At 37.1% G+C, this 17,435-nt stretch overlaps 1 protein-coding gene across 1 annotated transcript in view; it reads left to right on the forward strand.

The window, feature by feature from the left end:
- Positions 1-17,435, forward strand: part of PTAR1 (protein prenyltransferase alpha subunit repeat containing 1) — a 35,139-nt gene that overhangs the window by 8,196 nt on the left and 9,508 nt on the right. The window contains exons 3-6 of the mRNA XM_059493164.1: positions 2,446-2,512; positions 7,435-7,539; positions 10,724-10,937; positions 16,975-17,291. Coding sequence (XP_059349147.1) covers positions 2,446-2,512; positions 7,435-7,539; positions 10,724-10,937; positions 16,975-17,291 — 703 coding nt within the window. The remainder of the gene's footprint in view (positions 1-2,445; positions 2,513-7,434; positions 7,540-10,723; positions 10,938-16,974; positions 17,292-17,435) is intronic.

Below are 17,435 nucleotides of genomic sequence, written 5' to 3' on the forward strand. Positions count from 1 at the left end.
TTTTACAATATGTTTTTATCTTTTCTCCTATATTTTTTAAATTTATGCATGCATACTATATATGTTACAAACTACTCACCGAATATCTAAAAAACTGGTTACAGCCATATTTAAAGGTGTGCTAAAACCATATTGTTTTATTTGTCCTTTTGCAGTTATGGATACCATAATATGCAAAAGGATGTGTTCAGTGTGAGCACCTATAATGCAATAGATTGCCTGAAATGTCTAGTAGAAAGAAATCTAATAGAAAGTAATTTTAAATTTAAATAAAAGATGCTGGGTTTTGTTGCTGACACAGGGAATAGTAGGCAAGTACTGTCATTGTGTACAAGATCTATCATAAGATTTCCTAATAAAAAGGGGCTCAGAGTTTAATAAATTGGACCATTTTTCTATTGAAAAATGGCATAGAGGTTACTAAATGGTGTCATTTCACATCTCTGGCTCAGAATCTGCACTTCATAAATCTTCATCTGTTACATCAAAGAATATTGATATGAAAGAACTGGGTTCTACTTGGAGATTTTCCTTTTATCCGCATCTTTCCTTTGATAATATTCAAGATGAAGTGAACCTCTGTGATGGGAAAATAGACAAAATGCAAACAAGTTCTGTTTAAGTTGGACTTGATTGGGTGCTGTTACAGACCTTTGAGATTACCAGAATGGTCATATTAACTGGAAATCATGTATAAACAAGCTGTGTTATTCTAAGTAGACTTTGAAAGACATTTCTGAGAAGTATTCAAAAAACTGAAATAGGCTATAATAAACTATTGCTTGATGTGCCTGTAACACATGCAGTGCTAGTACCTAATAATTGCTAAAACCATTGTTGCAGGTAAAATGGAAAATGTACATAAAACAATCACAGCTCACAATTTTAACTTTACCTCCTTATAAAAATTATGTTTTTGTAAATGTTCAAAACTGATTTCTGAATGTAATATTGAAACAGTAGCCACAAAACACTTAGCAGATGTTTAATTTTATGTATGTTTGATTTTGTGTATGTGAGTAATCCTGGTTATTTGAATTGGGATAGTCAGCTGCATAAAATTAAATGGGTGTTGAAATACTTTGCTGGTTCAGGAATTGGATACACAAAGGAATATTATTTGTACATTCAGACAGCAAATTAGAAAGAAGCTTTGTGTGTATGAAAAATATTTATTCCTTGGCAGCAAAGAGAGATTTAACTTGTGACAATAGAAAGTTAAGTTCTTTCCTTGAGAAACTTTTTAAAACATTACAGCTTAGTGCAAAGTCAACAGTACACCAAAGAATTCCCCACCACAACCCCCATTACCTCTTGCATTATATGGTGGCTTAGCATGTTCCTCATAATGAAGAACATAATGGAAAACACAAAATTTCTTTGTTGGACATAAATCATCAATCAGACACACGGTAATATATGAAGGTATTTCACTTTTCAGCCTACTTAGGTATTGACTCTTGTTTCAAAGATACCTCAAGCCAAGTCCCTTCGTGTTTTGAATTAATTTGTGTATTGTTACTGTGGAATTTCTTAACAGTTCATTCATTTTGCAGTCATATTGACTGCACTAACCAGAGATCTGTTTCCATGAGATACCATCCTTTTCTTTTTCCTTCAAGGAATGAAGTACCTCTTATTTGCTGGAAATCACCTGAAGTATGATCTAATTAGTATGCTAAATTCAGGGTGATTAGGAGAGGACGTAGCCAAATTTAATTTACAATAAAAGATTGTATAGTCACATTCAGTTTTTATGACATAATTAAAAATAAGTGTAATACATAAATCTGTGATATACAGTGCTTAAATGCAGGGATGCAAGCAAATGTTTTTGGTTTTGCTTTGGGTTTTTTATTGAATTAGTCTTGAAACTTCAGTCTGAGGCACTTCACAATGTATTTAAAGTGTTTTCTGTACAGTTTAATAGGGAGTACTTTTGTAATCCTCATTCATAGCTGTGGTGTTTCATTTTTTAGCTACAGGTTTTTTATAGTATATCTATTTTTTGTAACAGTATGATATATGGCAGCCATCTGCAGCTCAGACTTGTTCTAAAATAGTAGGTTATATTTTTATTTTCTGTAGTATTTAAAAATCTTTGGATTTTATTTGAAGAATTCTCTGCTTCTTGTATATAGTGTGTGTGGTTAAAATCACTGAATACTCAAGGATTTTATATTATGATTTTTCCTTGTTCAGGGCATACTCAGTTCATTATTTTAAATAATGAAAAGGGACAATATGGCAGATCTTGCTCCCTCTTAAATTAACTATTAATAATTAATGCTCTCTCATTTCTGGAATAAGAGCAATATTTTACAGAGCTACAGCAGCCCACAGCAGAAGGACTTTGAGGAATGAGAGGGAGTAAGGGTCTGCAGAGAGATCAGCGCTGTGTGCAAATCATTGCTAATCCTAATATCTCTTGTTCCATCGTTTTAGAGCTGATAGATATCACGTGTACCCTGCTACTGCTGAACCCCGACTTCACCACAGCTTGGAATGTGAGGTATGTTGCACTCAGAAAATGCCATCGAAAGGCCCAGGTCTTACATGAGTCAGCTGAAAGCTTTGTTTCAAGTGGTTGTTAGTGACGCAGCAAGAACTTGTCAACTAAGAAGTGCTTGAAGGAATGTTAAAAATCTCTTCTTTCCTATATGTTGCAGATAGTTTGAGACTGCCCTTTTTTGCTCTTGGTTTGTTTGTTCGGGGGTTTTTGTTCAGTTGAGGTTTGTTTGTGTTTTTTTTTTTTTGACGGGGGGGGGGTTGTTTGTTTGTTCTTTGGGTTTTTTTTGGTGTTTTTTTTTTTTTTTTGGTTGTGTTTTTTTTAATCAAAGGCTGATGATTACAGTACTGCATATTGATGGCATCTTTGCACCACATTTTCAGGGTGTGTAAGACCCACGGAACTACCATTCCTCTTTCCTCCTGCAGTTAATGAGGGTAGTGCTCAGCTGATGTCTGCTGTGTGTATTCACTGTTCTCATTTTTACCTCTCTTTGAGTTCTTTTGAGATTCCAGTTCCGTTTGCTGCCACTACCAGTGCAGGCTATCATGCTCAGTAGATACACTGCAAGACAGGGGGAGAAGGTGTCTACCCTTTTTTTCAAACACATTTCCCCCCTCCCCTCTACCTTCTTGTACCTGTTGAGTTTAGCATAGCTTCATCATTGGTCAACCTTCAGAACTTGTCCAGGAGTCATAATGGAGAAGGAGCAGGAATTTACCTCCTTGCTCTTCAGGAGGTGCAGAAACAACCATTCCTTACAATTTTGTAATCTTACAGCTGTTTTGTAAATTTCAGAGTTGGAGGAATGTTCTCTTTCTGCTGCCAAGGTACGACTGGAGGCAGTCTATAAGAGCTATAGTTCCAGGAGGGTGGAGGGCTGACAAAACTGTGATGGTCTCTAGGAGTGCATTAATGGAGAACAGGACTTCTGTATTACGGTGCACTTCTCATGCTGCGTCTGTTTGTCTGCCCTAGTTATGACAAATTCAGCTTTTTCTTTTTTCTTCTTTCACTGCTGATGCAGTTCTGAAGGATTCTGCTGTGTTCTTTCTGTCTCTCAGGTCTAAAAAAGGGGGATGAATGTGATCGCAATGGGTTTAGTGTCATGAAAATATCGAACTTTAATAGCTATGAAGTTAAAATGGAATTAGGAGCTTGTATAAGTACAAGAGCTGCTACAGTAATCTCATTTTATGGTACTTATAATTGATTTTTGTTTTGTGGAATGTTTTTTACTGCACATGCGTTCATCCTTATCAGTCAGGCTTTTTTGTGCCTGACAACTGAAAGTGTTAACTTTTATGTGCATGAGGAAAGTAGTTCAAAGTTGAAAGTGGAATTAAAAATGCTAAAGAATATGGATGAGGATTGTTTTCTCTTTCCTGATGTTTATAATTTACCAAAACATACAAATTACTACAGAAGTGGGCCTTACTCCCTGAATTGTTGACTAGTGATCTACCAGTCAGTTTGTCTTTGAAGCTCTGTTTAGCATCCAGAAAGATCTTGTTACACAAGCCAGTCAGTGTCTGTGGAGGTTACCAGCGAGCCCATTCTAGCAGCGGAACTGCTTTGCTGAATCTGACCCTTCGTTGTTCTAGGCTTCTGCTGGGGATTTGCTCTTTTGAAGGGGAGGCACTTTTGTTATGTTGACATATATTTCAGCTTCTCTTTGAAATTACAGATCAAGCTAGCCAGATGTGTGGTGTTATAAGTCACAGAGTAGAGGACTGATTGTGTTCTGTACAGATGCTGGTGTAAATCCTTATCCTGAGGTAGTCCAGGCTGAGAACTAATTGTATGAGACTTGCACTCTGCTTGCAGAACATGATGGATCTGTTGTGGCATCATTGGTTTCTTGTTGCTCAGACAGTGTTTGTCATGCCAGGTTCATCTTGCGTTCTACATACACTAATTCACTGCTTTACTTTGAGGGGCAAAAAAGCATTATAGAATCCTAAGTAGCCTAAAAATTAAGAAATGTTATAGTTGTTTACTGAATAGCAGCCCTGCACACATTCTTATAATTTATTGACTTTTCCATTGTAGGCTGGGATAATCTCTTTTTCATATGTTGAATTCTACTGAAAGCTTCAGAGATAGTGGTTGTCTCAGTAGCACTGAACTTGAAGATATAGGAAGAAAGAGAAAAGGAAATCCCCTCCTAGGAAGGGATGCAGGACTTGGCAGAGGCGTGCCAGAAGACTTGAATAGTGTTGTGGAAGACAAGTGGGCATTTCAGCTCAGCTGACAATCTTAGAAAGTTGTATCTGATTAATGAAGCGCAGGAGAACACAGAACTTTAGACATGTTATCTAGGCCAACTAGGACTAGATGCTCTGCCTTGACTTTGTAGCTATTCTGAACAGTTGAAATGTTCCTACCACATACATCTGTTGTTTATTTATTTAAATTAGAAGTGACTGGAAAGTGACAGAAGAGCAGGGACTATAATCTAAACCCTGAGACCCTGAGCAAGAGGTTATTATGTGGCAGAGGAAGACTTGCTACAGAATAGATGTGTCACTTCCTAGGAACTGAGAGAGAAACCTCTGTTATACTGAATGGCATAAGAGATATCTCCAGTTGTTAATCCTAAATTCAGTTAGCTTGTGTTTTTAGAAGTTGTAAAAGTCTTGCAAGTTAAAATGACCAAAATGTTAATGGAAGTGATTGTAAAGGAATTTTATAAATGCCTTTGTTCTTCCTGTTATACTTCCTGGCATGTACAATTGATGAAAAGACATTAGGTAACAAGATGCTCTCAAAAGTCACATTTTGCTTTCAGATATAAATGACTTCAAAGGTGTTAGCATAAGGCAAGTAAAAATTACTCGAGATTATCTTTTATGGGAGCTATAATCCTTGAGGCTGAAACATTATCTATGATCCACATGGCAAGAAAGTAAGCTAGAAATTATATATCCCAAGTTAGATGTTAGCTGAAAGAGCTCAGAAGAGGTTTATGTGGGAGTGTATGGCACTTCAGTCATATTAATGCTTCCAGTCCTTTGTGAATGGGAGAATCTCTCATTTGAGAATCATTACAGCTAAAAGCAGCTTTTCCACTACAGCAGTGAAGGTGGATCTTGTCTGTACTGTTCCTCAGCTTTGCAAAAGAGGAAGTTTAAGAGCGTATAAGTGTGAAGCTGCTTACTTAGAGTCTATGTTTTAATACAGAAAGAACACTTTCTTCACTGAAAGTTCAGGTTTTGGGAGGTAGGTGGCTTGGTAATCTTAAATCTGTGTTAAAAATATACATGCATTGGTTTTAAGTATCGCACTGATCTAAGCTGTATTTTCATTGTGTCTGTGTGGTAAGTAATTTTTACCAAAATGTCACCTTTGCATTGCAGTAACGAAGCAGTTGTTCCACCTGCTCCAGTGCTGACCCTGAATGTTTATTTTGTCTGCTTTCCAATTTTGAGTGCATTAGAACAGAATGGTCTGATCAGTCTGCCACTTCTGGTCAGTATATCTGAACTGCCTGTTAAAAACCATCTGAAAGCGTCGAATCTGAAGCATGCTGGAACTTGGTTGAGATAAAAACAGGTGCTCCAGTAGCTATCAGAAGCAAAACTTGCATAAGGATTTATACATTCCCTACTCTGCTTCAATTTTAAATAATATTTGCTCTCTGTTAGTGTTGCAACCATTAGCTTCTGACTGTGGTTGTAAGTTTCAATTACAGCAACACAAAGCCAAAGTACCAGATGGAGTCAGTTTCCTACTAAAAATTACTGACTCAGACAGAAAATATGTACTCACAGAAAGGAAATATGTCAATTTGTTTGTGAGACTTGGGCCATAACTTTAGGATGACATTATGTTTTCTGTGTCAGACTGCAGAGGAGTTTTGCCTTCTTATTTGATAGCAGATCTTTCCAGAAAATATTTCCTCCCCTCCCACTGTGATTTTTTGTTCAGAGAGTTGATCATCTGCTCCTCACTTACTTGTGCCATGCCTATCATTAGGATGAATCAGAAATTATTAGAAAAACCAAAACCCAAACCCATGCCAAAATTGCTTCTGCTTCTTGTACTCTCAGTTTTTAGTTGTGACTTCTGCAGGTTCTGGGAAATGTGTGTTTTCTTTCTGCAGATTCTAACTTCGAAATTTACTGTAACTTTACTTCAAAGCTGCTACCTACTAGATTGGAGAATAGGGTATGAAGACTAATGCCCTTGCAGTAACCAGTGATGGGGTGATGTCTACAAACATGCTCAGGACAGGCAATAAGAGTTACAGAGCTAGAAAGAAGAGGGTGAGGGGTAGGGAATTCTGTGCAAAGAAGGTGAGAAGGCCAAGTACAGATTTTCATTTTTCTCTGTCTTTGGGAAGTATTCTTGTAAGGGTTGTGTTGGATGAACATTAAATTTCATTAGGTCAAATTTTCAATTTTTTTAAACCAAAGATTGTTTTACATTTAAGTAAACTGAGCAATTGCAGCCTTTTTGTTAAGTTTGTAAAACATTCTACATGCAGAGAATATTTTCCTTTTTCTTATAAATTTAGGCAACAGCAACCTTGACACTGTATCTTGAACGGTATTTCAAAACTAAAGGTGTGGAGGGGTGCTATATGTAAGAGTATTTCTGGATGTACACATGATCTAAGGGCTTAATTTCAAGAAGGGATATTTGTTCATATATGTAACCCTACAGTAGCTGACTCAGTCATTTCTGGGTAGGTTTGAGAGCTAGCAGATTGTATGAAATGAAGTTCTTTGTGCACATATGTATAGTACATATGTATGTATAGTAGAATGGATTAATGCACTAGAGGGTTTTTAAACTCTTGTAGTTTGACAGTGAAGTTCTGTTATGATACAAGGGAAATGCCATGCAGTTTGTTATTGGGATTTGTGTTCTGTTTTCAGGTTACTACTTTTATTCACACAGATTTATTTTATCTTTTGTAGGAAAGAATTAATACTGTCTGGCACTTTAAATCCACTTAAAGATTTGCATCTTGGAAAACTGGCATTAACCAAGTTTCCAAAGAGTCCAGAAACATGGATTCATAGGTGGGTTTCCTTTGCCTTCTATTGACTCCTGAAACAATTTTCCTAGGGTTTTTTAATTTCCTGTTCTTCGGTTAAGGAGAATCATAGATGCAGGAGGATAACTAGAAATATATCAGATTCTTTGAACCAGTCTTTGCAAAATACTGTGCTTTGGCTTTTGAAGCTACTTGTCTATATTCTACACTTAGAATTGAAATCATGTGTACTTTTTCTGCTGCACACTTTTAAAGTAAACTTTGGAGGGGGGATATATTTCCTTAGAGATTTATCATGTCTTGCAGCACCTGAAATCCTCAATGTGAAAATTCTGATTCCATCAATTTTAACTTTTTGAGTACTGTAGGTTTCTCCTTTCCCTCAGATTTACTACTGTATTGTTTGTCTACATTTCAGAAAGTGAAGATTCTGTTAAAGCCAACCTTTGTAAATAAACCTGGGTTCTTTTCCATTTCAATACTGGTCTTATTGGTTTGGTGAATTTATTTTTATAATTTCTAACTTGAACGAAGTCATTCAGTCACATCTACTGGATATTAAAATAACAGATCACATGTTTGGAAAACTTAACTCCAGAGTTACTCAGGTTCACAAAGCTAACCATCTCAGTCATGACCGACCATAAAATGCTTGTAGCAGAGCCAAGTGAAGCATAGATCCATTGCTCCAAATAAAAAGCTAGGTCAACCTTTTATAGACAGCCCTAAAGAGATTTAAATGTATCACATTAGGAAGCAGTTTGCAGTGGTTGTGTTTAACATGTCCAGCATTAGGGCAGCTGTAAAGTTGATACCGTAATAGGGACTTTATAAATACTCTATAAAGAACATAAAACTTACTGACTATATGAGAATTCTGACTATAATTTCCATGCAAATCTAAATTAGGAGTATTTGATAGTGTCATAATTTGTTTTTCTTTCTCTTACTTGCCTACATCAGAAAAGTGTATTTGAGGGTGATTGCACAAATGTTTGGCTTGGATTTGAATATGCTGACCCTGACTGATACATGTTAGTAAATAAGATTTGCAGAAATACTTCTCTGCATCAGCATAATGATTAATTTTGGGTTTCCTATTCACCCAAGGTATTAAATCTCAGGCAGAAGATGCAAAAACCTATAATGGGGCTGTGAATAAAATTCAGTAAAACATAACCAAATTGTTTTGTCTTATGTATGGGAGATACATGACTGAAGATGTCAAATACCTGTCATTCATTTTGGCAGATGATCTCCTGCTTTTTATTTTGAGGTTTCAAATATATCTTGTGCATATACAGTCAGTATATCTATTGATTGTGCATTTATCACTTAGCAATCCTTTGTTTGGAGTCATTCCAGGAATTGTAAGAGCAATAGTAACATGCAAAACTGAAAGTGACTCCAAATTAATGGGAGTAAATTAATGCAGGAAACAGAAGAAGACCAAAAAAAAAAAAAAAAGAAATATAATACCATGGTATTCAAGAGATTACAGAAATATATTTTAAATCTTCTGAGGTTGTGATTGCACTGCCTAGAAAGTAGCTCTAATTTAATTTTATGCGTTTTTTGATGCTGTAGCCACAAAGATAATGAAGTCTGCATTTTTTCACTCTCTCCTGCATGTGTAATTTTTCACATTTCCTTGGCTTATAAAGCATGCTTGTTCTAAGAAACTGAAATAATTATAGAGTTCAAAAATTTTGTCTTTATGGTTTTACTCAGATGTTAGTGTTAAATAATATATATATATTTTAAGAGTGATATGCTTATTCAGTTTTTTTTGCCTAGACTATTTTTGAGTTTTCTATTTCTTGTATAGCTGTGGACTGAAACAAAAAACATACAAAAGGTGATGTTTGGATCGAAGATATTTTTAAAAATTAAAAGTTAACTCTTCGAAATTACCACATTTCATAAAATACTGTTATACAACAGAGCATGGTTTCCTTAGCTGTACATCTTTATTTAGAGCAAATGGTGTGTAGGAAGAAAGTGTTGCTGAGAAACAGTCAGTTTAAAATTGCATTCTTATAAATTATCTTTAATCTTGTCTTCCAATACTTTGTTCTTTTTTGATAACTGAGTGAAAAAGATACAATGTAGATAAAACCCACAAGTGAACAAGCATATTGTGCATGTGTTCAAATAAGAGAAAAAGCAGATGAGTTAACAATTTTTTTTAATACATAGTTAACTTACATATTTTTTATATACCTGTATATATGTAGATAAATAAGTTTACATATGGCTTGCAAAATAGAATTCTCTCTTTCAAAAAAGTTAATTTCTTTTATTTTGGTTATTGATTTCTTTTAACTTAGAGTTAAATTTTGACACCTTTGAAAGTAGCAATTAATTGGTTTTGGAACTGATGTGAGCCAGTCTGTGTTGTGCACCAGAGGATGTCTGTCTCTCCAGAGCATTCCACACCGGACCATAGCAATTCCATTGACATGGGCTGCTCTGTGGAAATTTACACATCTATAATCTGTTTTTGTAGAACCCTTTTGTGCTGGGGCTGCAGATGCAGCATTGAGGTTGCCTCTAAAAATACCACTAAAATTTTGTCCAAAGTAAAATAAAAAAACCAGAACCATAGGAATCTATGCTTATCTCAGATATATGAATTCAAGTATGTGTAATCATCAGCAGAAACATTTGTTTTGTTTATACCTATAGCCCTTGAAACCACAAGCCTTTTGGGCTTTGCTACTGCTGCTGGTGTACAGAAACCAGTTTGAATTGCAGTGTGCAGTACTGCTTAGTATCTTTTACAGATGTAAAAGATACTCAGCAGAGTTAATTTTTTATTAAATCACTTCTTTCTATCTTGCTTTGGCTCCTTAATTTTAGTGCTGTGCAAGACTTTGAAAGAGGAGCGAGTTAGAAATTTCATGCACATGCTGCTTGCACTCTTTCACAAGTTTGCTGTTTCCTTCTGGTTTATTTTGTAATGCTGTGTAAGTAGTTGTGATCACTTGGAGCGAGCAAACTTGGTGCAGCTGTGTTGGGAGTGCGATGATCGTGTCATAGTTTATAGCATGGCAAGTGTTCAGATGGTTGTTTACTCACTCATTACCTAGCTAGAGTATAGTTCAGAGAGTAGAAATATTGGAAAGGTTTGATTTATGCACATGAAAAGCCATCTTTTTCTCTTAAAACTGCTCTCTCACCATTAACACTTTACATTGTTTAACCAGACGATGGGTGCTGCAACAGCTAATTCAGGAAAACTCCTTGCCCAGTCTTGCAACTAAAGGAAACCTGGGAGCAGCACCTGTGGAGAGGATTCACCGACTGGTACAGGAGGAAATGAATGTCTGCTCTGAAGCTGCTGGGAGATATCCAAGCAACTACAATGCCTGGTCCCATCGCATCTGGGTTTTACAGCATTTGGCAAAGCTCACTGTCAAGGTATAATAAAATAGTGAATAAATTCTTAAATTTTCTCCACAAAAAACCCCAAATACTGGTTTGCAAAGCAGACTACATAACATGAATTAAGAGTATCAAGTGACGTTATCACAGGTAGCTAAGAATGTTTTAAGAAAGGGGACAAAATCTTGCAGTGAGTGTGTTTTGCATTTTTCTTGCCATTGTAAGCAGGTTCTGCTCAGCAGAAGTAACACATTTTTTCTTGCCTGTGTAGAAAGTTCTGTTTCTCTCTTAGTACTTGGTGCTAACATATGTGTGGTAAGAGTATAGGAGGGACTATGTGAGCTGAAGTAAGGAATGGGGAACTCTAAGTAATTCTTCCAGCACTAGTCTTGAAATTCATAGTAGAGGAAAATGGTAATGCATAACAGACATTAAATTGATAATGTCATATCAATGTTTTGATGCCCTTACTCAGCTTACATGTGGTTTCAGAATTTTGAAGGACCAAGTAAAGACAGCAAGAATTTTGGAGAAGACATAATAGTGCTTGTAACTAATTTTTTCAGCTCCAGCAGTATTTTTTGACAGCATTTACACTGGGACCTGATTTAGCTATTTCAGGGACACTTTATGCAGTGTTGAATGTTTTCTCAAGACCTGCAGCAAATTAAATTAGTTAATGTGACACGGTCTAGGCAGTTTTGTAATACAATGTTTTCTCAGTTGTTAGGTGAATTCTTTGAGTATTAGGTTGATACAGTGACACATCATTCACTTTTAACAGCAGCTTCTGCATTTTGGCGCATAGGGTTATAAGGGAGGAATTTGGACATTGTTGAGTCAATGTAGCCATTATTTTTATGCCCATTTCAGAGACAGGGAGGAATTGCAGGATTCAGAGAGATTGGAGGTTAGAAGTTAGGGTTAGAGGTCTATATTTACAGAAAACAGGAACTTTAATATCTTCAAGAGCTTATTAAAAGGTGAAGGGAGTTAGCACTGTTAAAGAAAATTCAAGTCATTTTATGCCTTAAAACAAGTTCTAAACAGCTCTGTGTCCATTATGCTGGTAATAGTAGTCTGAGGATCAGGATTACACCTTGAGTGCTTTTTGCACTTGCTATTCCTTATTGATTTAATTAAAGAAAAATAATTACATTGCAATAGAAATAACTCTCTGCAGAACTGGAATTATTTTGGTGAATTTATTCATTGTCAGTTGTGAGTACATTTTGTGACGAATCACAAACATGCCTGTGAAGGCAGTATTTTGAAGTCATTTGACCATTCCAAAGTCTATTCAGTTGGCCTGCCATCCCACTTCCCCTACTGATCTACTTTTTTTAGAATGAAGACTGTAGAGGTGATACTTTTGCCTTGAGTTGTCCATCTGGTCTTTATTACCTCTGGCAACATTTCACTGATGCTGTTGTCCCTCCACCAATGTGTTAAACCTGTTGGGAAGTATCTGTGTTGGCTCTAGGTTTTTTTCAGGACACCACCAATGCACCTCATCGGGGGCCTAGTAGAAGGTGTTTAGGATACAGGAAAATTAGGGAAAAGTGTGGAGCATAAAAGACAGCAAGAAACCTGTGATAAAATTTTTCTAGGTAACTTTAAGAGGCAGAATTATACAGTGTCTAGTTGCAAGATATGATGCAAGGAAAAAAGTAAATAAGGAGAACAAGGGAAAGGCAGGCATTACAGACTTTCACAAAAATATGCAGGTTCATAGAATCATAGAATCATTTGGCTTGGCAGTGATCGCTTATCTCATTCCAACCACCCAGCAGTGTGCAAGGATGCAACTCATTAGATCAGGTTGCTCAGGACCCCATCCAGCCCAGTACTGAATACTTTACTGGAGGGGTCAGTGGAGCAGTCCCAAGACAGGGCTCTGAGGGGCTCATCACCAGTCTCCACGTGGACACAGAGCTGTTGACCCCTCCTCTCCGGCTGCATCCATCCAGCCAGTTCCTTACCCACTGAATGGACCGTCCATCAAATCCATCTGTCTCAAATTTGGAGATAAGGATGTCGTGTGGAACCCATATTGAATGCCTTCCACATCTAGATTGATGACATCTGTTAGTCTTCTCGTTGACCATTGCTGTCACTCTGTCATAGAAGGCCACCAGATGGGTCAGGCACAATTGCTGGCTGCCTTGTGTCACCTCCTGGTCTTGTAGGTGCCTTAGCATGTCTTCTGAAAGGATCTGTTCCATGATCTTGCCAACCACACAGGTAGGGCTTACTGGTCTCCAGTTCCCCAGGTCATCCTTTCTCCCCTTTTTAAAATGGGAGCAGTGTTTCCCTTTTTCCAGTCACTGGGGACTTCCCCTAACTGCCATAAGTTCAGATACAGTGGACAGTGGTTTGGCAACGTGAGCCAGTTATCTCAGAATTCTGTAATGTGAATCTTCAGATGCCATAGACCTGCAGCTGTTCAGCTTCCTCAAGTGGTTCTGCACCTGCTCTTTGCTGACAGTGGGAGGGAGTGTGCTTCCCCACACAGGCTAGAGGATCAGGGACTAGAGAGAATTGGGAAGGAGGCCTGACTGCCATTGAAGACTGAGACAACAAACTCAGTACTTCATCCTTTTCCATGTCAGTTGCCACCAATTCTTGTTAATTAAGGAGCATACACTCTCCTTGGTCTTTTTTTTGTGACCTATGTACTTACACAGTCCCTTCGCTTTATTTTTAGCAAGTCCTGTCCAGCTTTGCCTTGGCTTTTCCATTCTTTAGAGGTTTTTTACTTGCTTAATGTCTCATGTAACACCTTCAGAAATTTCTTTGTTTGAGTATCTAAAAAGTATGATAAATTTCAACAAGATGCAGGACTGGAATCATGCTGAGAAACTGACAGATAAAACAGTTGTCACTGATTCTATGGCCATTGAGTTCTTGCAAGGTTGCCTGAAATTAAGGAGTACCTGTATTATTTAGGGCTGTATTTCTGCTGTAATACAAACTTTGCCTGTAGTTTGAAGTGTGCAAGGCAGCAGAGGCCCAGAAACATAATTTTTATGTTGTATTATCATTTAAATATGACTTCTCAAAATAAGTTTATCATTAACAAAGCTATTGACCTGCTTTGGAGGATTTCAAGAGGTAGGCTATGTAATAGGATTTTGGTTATTCTTTTTCCTCTGGTTTGATAATCCTAATGCTACTGCAGACTGAATCTCAGCTCAAGCTCTGGGAAAAAGATTTAAAATGCTAGAGAAGAAAATTTTGACCTAGTAGAAAAATTAACTAAAAAGATATAGATGTTCCTTCTTTCTTACACTAGATAGTCAAAAACATTATCTTCTTTCAATGTAGAAATTTCAGTTTGTTCTAGCTGCAGAATTTGAATAGCATTAGCAATTAAAGAGTGTTCATTAACATAAATCAAGGATTTGTCAAGAATAGATAGTTTGAAGCTAATCTAATAATTCTGATATTGGAGTACTTGCCATGGAAAGCCTGATTTCAGCTTTCTCACATGACTGTACAGTCAGTTATTGGGGTTAGATCATGGGCTCCAGATACCTACTAAAAGGTGGGCGTATAATTAGGGAACTGGGATAGAGAGGGGTATAGTCTTAAAATTCATACACATCATGTTGCTTCAGTGAAATCATGCAGATAGAAAAATAAGGTGTAGTTCATCAAGGGTTGACAAACTTTTTTGTTTTCTTTAGATTGAAATACTCAGTTTCATAATGTGGAGATTGACTATCAGACCCTACAGTAAAACAAGCAAGCAAACAAGTAGTGGGGTAATTGTCATGAGGTAGCACTTCTCTTGTGTGATGCCCAGAAGACAACATGTTCATGAGACAGAAAGTGGTTTTTCTTGTAGCCATCTCCAGTAATGCCTTAGCTTTTTCTTAGATGACAGGGTCTTCAAAAGTGCTAGTTTATGTGAATGCTGTATTTATTTGGTTATCCTTAAAAGTTTGTTTCCCCACTTCCTTTGCATTTCCCCAGTGTCCCAGACCAGGGAGAAAGTTCAGGTCTACAGTTCACAGTTGGAAAAGCACTCTAAAACAAGCAAGCACATGGTCTGGGAGGGTGTAAGAGGGAGTGAAGACCTAGAGGTTGAGATGAAGGTCACTGAGCACACATGTCATGTTCTGGGAGAGGCTGCCAGTTCCATGGTAGTCAGCTTACCACCAGAGGTAGAAAAGAGGTTGTCAAGAGTGGGGAGGGAGGAATTCTCATATAGTTTCATCTTTCTTCGCAGAACAGTGGCAAAGGGCTTGTACTGGTAGAGATGGAAATGGAGAAAGCTGGCTTTCTAAGAAAGAACCTCTTGGAATTCTGGCATTAGCTGGTTTTTTCTTTTACTTCCAGTTGTTAGAAGCATTTTCAGCTGGTACTCTGAGGTTCCTAGGTAGGAGGCTGTTTTTTGCAGATCTGAATATATTTTCATGGCAATCTTCTGTCTTGCTTTTTTAAAAGAGATGTTCTGGTTCAGGTAAGGAGTAATGCTGGAAATAATTTTGTTCCCTTTGTACAGGGAATTAAAATGCATAATTAAGATGTTCCCCTGTAAATTTGTAGCTTATAAATATTTCAGATAAATAATTGTATTCTTCCAAGGTCTCAGTTGAGCATAAATGTGTATAGTATCAATTACAGCTGAATAAAGGCTTATCTGATTTTTCTGAGCCTTATGTTGTTCTTGATAGACTTATAAATTTTGAAGTTCAAAAGTTTAAAGTACTAGACTCAGTTCTGGGAAGAAAGGAAGGAAAAGCTGTTCTTATGGTTTAAAGTGCAGATCTGGACATGGAGTTTTAGCCCCCTTAAGAATGCTGTGTTTGCGCTGTTACTTAATACTGCACTTCATTTTGCTGATCTCTAAATAGAAGGCGATGCTGGTATCTTTTGGCAAGATTTAGAAAAACATGATGATTATCTAGGGCAGAAGATACTGTTTGCATTGTATTTGCTCCAATTTCTTTTAGAACAGATGCCCCCCCCAAGAGCTATATACCTAGTGTTGTGTGTTTCCGTTATTTTCTTTATGGGAGGCTGTGGCTTTTGTGCTGCAATATCTAAAAGAAGGACTTCTACCTATGAAAGTTGTTTTGCATCAGCTGGTCTTTTTAAGTGATGTAAGTAGCTTAGGAGAAGAGGTTAAAAGCTAGAGTGTACCATAAGACTATTAAGATTACTTCCAAAAGTCTTTAGAAGTAAATGAAGAGGGCAATTTTAAACTCTTTGCATAGTTAAAGCTCTGGAGGAGAAGCAGTGTGAGGAAAGAGGTTAAGAGCTGTGAAAAGAACCAAACCAGTGGCTCTAACAGAGAAAGCAAAGCATAGTAAAAGCTTTGTCTGGGAGCCAAACTTGCATTTCTGTCCAGAAATGAATTTTGAAGTTTTAAAGCGCTCAGAATTAACAGACAATTCACAGGAGCCAGAAGTGTTAAAAACAGAGCTACAGTTGGCAATTTAAGTATCTACCACAGTTGTTATGAAAGGAGTTCATAGTTGTTATGTTTCTAGGAGTTCTTCATTAGTAAAATCAAGGAACCTGATTATGGACACATACTTTTATATTTCACCAGCTCTAGGACTTTAAACATAATACTATGGTTGATTTTCTCTCATGGAAAATCAAGGTGCAAATCAAGTTTGGATTTTCTCCTTTTAAGCAACTCACCTACCTTCTGACACCCACAATCCACTGGGTAAAAAGTAAAATTCTTAAAGCTAATAGCAGTGTAGTTTGTGCCTCCTCTAAATAGTATTTATTGCTAACTATTTTAAGATTCTTAAACCACTGCTTATTTCGTATCAGAAGTGGTTTGGGTTTTTTTCCCACTCAGCTTGTGGGTAGGTTTCTGAAAAACCTTTTCACAGTTTGGAAGAAGTATTGATTTGTTTTCTGCAGGAATGCCAAGATGCTTTTCAGCACATGGGACAAAAGGCTCAGTGGTAGTTCTTTTTCCTGTGTATTCTTAAACCATTACCACAATGGCTGAAATCCCCAAAGAAGGGATTACCTTAATGCAGAAGCAGTAGTGGTAAGTTCCTCCACTATACTGGTTGATAACTGTGCCTGCGTTTTGTTTCAGGTTCTCCTTGATGAACTTTCATCCACTAAATATTGGGTATCCATGCATGTCTCGGACCATAGTGGATTTCATTACCGCCAGTTCTTGCTCAATTCCTTGATACGCAGAACGGTGACTGACAAAAACATACTGGTACAAAAGCAAGTGGTTAGTGAACAAAACCCTAGCCCTCAGAAGGAGGAAGAGAGTGCAGGGACAGAAGCTGCCTGTGCAGAGGAGCAAAGTGTGGATCTCCCCGGCCGTTTAGACGAAGAGATGGAACTCTGCAGTGAACTGATTGATAATTACCCAGGGCATGAAACCTTGTGGTGTCATAGGTAAGAGGACCTGATTAAAAGAATTTCCTTCTGATTTGTGGATGATTCTTCACATGGTATTTCCAAATTGTTTTGGTTTTAGGAAGTACCACTCAATAAAAGATTTTTGAACTACTATGTATTAAATATTTCGAAAATGTTCAA

The sequence above is a fragment of the Ammospiza nelsoni genome, chromosome Z (assembly GCF_027579445.1).
Source record: "Ammospiza nelsoni isolate bAmmNel1 chromosome Z, bAmmNel1.pri, whole genome shotgun sequence".
Lineage (NCBI taxonomy): Eukaryota > Metazoa > Chordata > Aves > Passeriformes > Passerellidae > Ammospiza > Ammospiza nelsoni.